Genomic DNA, 2,665 nt, shown 5'->3' with positions numbered 1-2,665 from the left:
GGGGATGAGGAGAGAGAGCGTCAAGATAGCGTTGGGGATGGTGATTGGGATGGGGCTAGAGGCGAGAAGGTAAGGGTGCGGAGAGAGGGCGTAGAGATTCTGGGAGCGAGGGTAGAGAGAGTGTAGAGATAAGCGGGGATAGGGGCAAGATTGCCGTTGGTGGGTTACCTGTACGTTTTAGTCGTTGCTCTTGCCTCTGACCTGTAAAATTTCTCTTTATCGATTCCTCAAAGAAGGGGACTGCTAGGGTAGGGAGAGAGACCAATGGGGCGAGAGAGTCGGGGGATGGGGGTGATAGTTTTGTAGGAATGAGGGAATCGGGGGATAAGCATACACTAGCAAACTTGGGTCCAAATCACAAGTATCATTTTGGGTTTTTTTGTGAAACTAATTTGTGGAATAGGTGTAAAATGGTAAAAATAGGCAACACAAAAGGGGGGTGGGGTAAAAAGACACATTTTTTTGGTTTTTCGATTTGTCTAGAAAAATCCTAGGTTCAGACCATGTTTCGTTGTTGGCCAGGGTCAAAGAAACCTGGAACCTTGGTTAAAGGGCATCAGTCCCCTTCTAACCATCTACTGCCGCAGCATCTCAATGGTGCATGACCCCCCCTCCCCCTCTTAATCCTTTTCAACATGAACTGCAGATGTCCCTTGTCTGGGATTACCAAACAAGATCTGATAGGCTAGTTCAAGTTTCTTCACTACATGGTTGAGGAAACCTTTTTCATGGAAGGATACTTTGAATTTGTCCAGCCAAACATTCATATATCTATTATGTGGGATATTTTTAATGGTTACTTAAATTTTCCTTCATTTCTTGCTCGCTAATGCAGACAGACTTACTGGATTGTTATGTTTGACTGCATTGATATCTATGCCCAGTAACCATCCTGGAGGTTTGTAACAAATCCTTAGGTCTGTTGCCTTGAACTATGTAGTAGTAGTGGAGGTTTATATTTTTTATGATGACCTCAACTTAGGTCTCTATATATATGGGTTAATGGAAATACTAATGATTTACATTTTGTTGCCTTTCATTTACTTGCAATTGTGATTCTTCATCCCTTGCCATTATGTGAAGGGCTCTTTGGGTTTTTCTAACATGGAAATTTTGGCCAAAAACAGGGCCTTGCCTCAATTTGAAATCTTTGTATCACATGCTGCTCAAACTGAAAATATGCCAAAATGATCCTGCTTCATTTAGTTATTATTTACTACTGATTCCCCCATTGCTCAAACCAGTTTACTATCCTGTATGAAAAAGAAAAAGATATATAACTGATAGAACAAAACAAATTAGTGAACCCCGAGGAGTCATATGTGTTCTATGATTAGTAATTGTGACTACACCTTTGCCCGTTTTCTGTTGCACTAAATGTAACCAAGCTTATATATCTCCTATGTTTTTCTATTTTTATTTGTTAATACTTTTTTGCTGGTTTGTTTTGTTGATCAGATCAAGAAACCAAGCCAATCGATGGAGATTCATGGCATGATCTTGCTTTATGCACACATTAATGTTTCCTGGCTCTACAAGGGTTTGACTTGATGTTCTTTAAGGTATTGATTTGTAAAAGTCTCTTCCTTCGCCAGTCTAATTTTCATCATTTCTGTATTCAAACTCCCCTTAGTCGGGTTGATACTCAATAGTTTTCAATACAGAAATCAGAACAAGAATCAAATATCAGAAATGTTCCCTAAATTGAATGGTTAATGTTCAGGGATGTGTCCCTGAAAATGAAGGAGAAAAGCCCCAAATGTGTGGAACTTGGGTTTCCTAGTATGACTTGTTTATACCATCTTTGATAGCTATCAAGTGCTGGTAATTATTTTGACAGTAGTTCAAATTATTAAGATCATACAAAATAAAATGCATTACACGAAATGCAGTTACTGTACGAAGTTAGTAAGTTCAGCAATGGAAGAAAATATGATGGGGGATATATCTGGGTATAATTGGCTTTGGGAGGAAAAATTTTGGTTGAAAAATTGGCAGGAAAATGCCCAACGCAACTCCATTAAGATAAGTTTGTTTTCATAGTCTGCCATTTTGAACCACGGGGAGGCCTGATGTGCTACTATTTATGAAGAAAAAAAAAAAAAAAAAAAAACAATAGTGCCATGGAAGCACTAAAAGAGAACCTTTTTTGCCCACTGCTTCAATTTCCTCTCGATCAAATACTTCTTGCTCACCCAAGCTGTGATGTAGATAAGTCACCTGGGCTTATTTTATTGCAAATAAGCCTTGGGTTGTGTTATATATGTATTGGGCTTTTGATCCCATGAGTTTTCTTTGAAATGTGCCACTTTAATGGGCCTAAAATATGGGTAGAAGGTAGAAAAACGGGATTTAATTCATTAATTTAATTAGTTGTTATTTAATTCAATAAAGGCACGTTGAGGCCATTGGTCGGTTGTAAAGTCTTATATGGACTATTAGTTAGTCAGTCCTACTCCATGTTGGAGTTAGAAGCCTAGTCCTAGTTCCATTTGAAGTCCTAGTTGTAGTAGGAATGTCTAGTTCTATTTGGAAACTAGCTCATAATCAAGTTATGATTGTAATTATGCCCTCTTTAAATGGAGGAGCATATGTACTGATATTTCTTAGACTTGAATGAATAAATTATTAAGTGAATATTCTTTAGCTGAAAAGCTTTTATTGA

General features: G+C 38.0%; 1 protein-coding gene across 3 annotated transcripts in view; it reads left to right on the top strand.

Moving 5' to 3' along the window:
* Positions 1-1,785, top strand: part of LOC122093923 (anaphase-promoting complex subunit 13) — a 14,214-nt gene extending 12,429 nt beyond the window's left edge. For all 3 annotated transcript variants that reach the window (XM_042664478.1, XM_042664485.1, XM_042664488.1), the window contains one exon: positions 1,459-1,785. In XM_042664478.1, the coding sequence (XP_042520412.1) occupies positions 1,459-1,520 (62 nt within the window). In that variant the 3' untranslated portion in view covers positions 1,521-1,785. The remainder of the gene's footprint in view (positions 1-1,458) is intronic.
* The last annotated feature ends 880 nt before the right edge of the window (positions 1,786-2,665 follow it).

The sequence above is a fragment of the Macadamia integrifolia genome, chromosome 2 (genome assembly GCF_013358625.1).
Source record: "Macadamia integrifolia cultivar HAES 741 chromosome 2, SCU_Mint_v3, whole genome shotgun sequence".
Lineage (NCBI taxonomy): Eukaryota > Viridiplantae > Streptophyta > Magnoliopsida > Proteales > Proteaceae > Macadamia > Macadamia integrifolia.
This window is presented reverse-complemented; position numbering and strand designations above follow the sequence as displayed.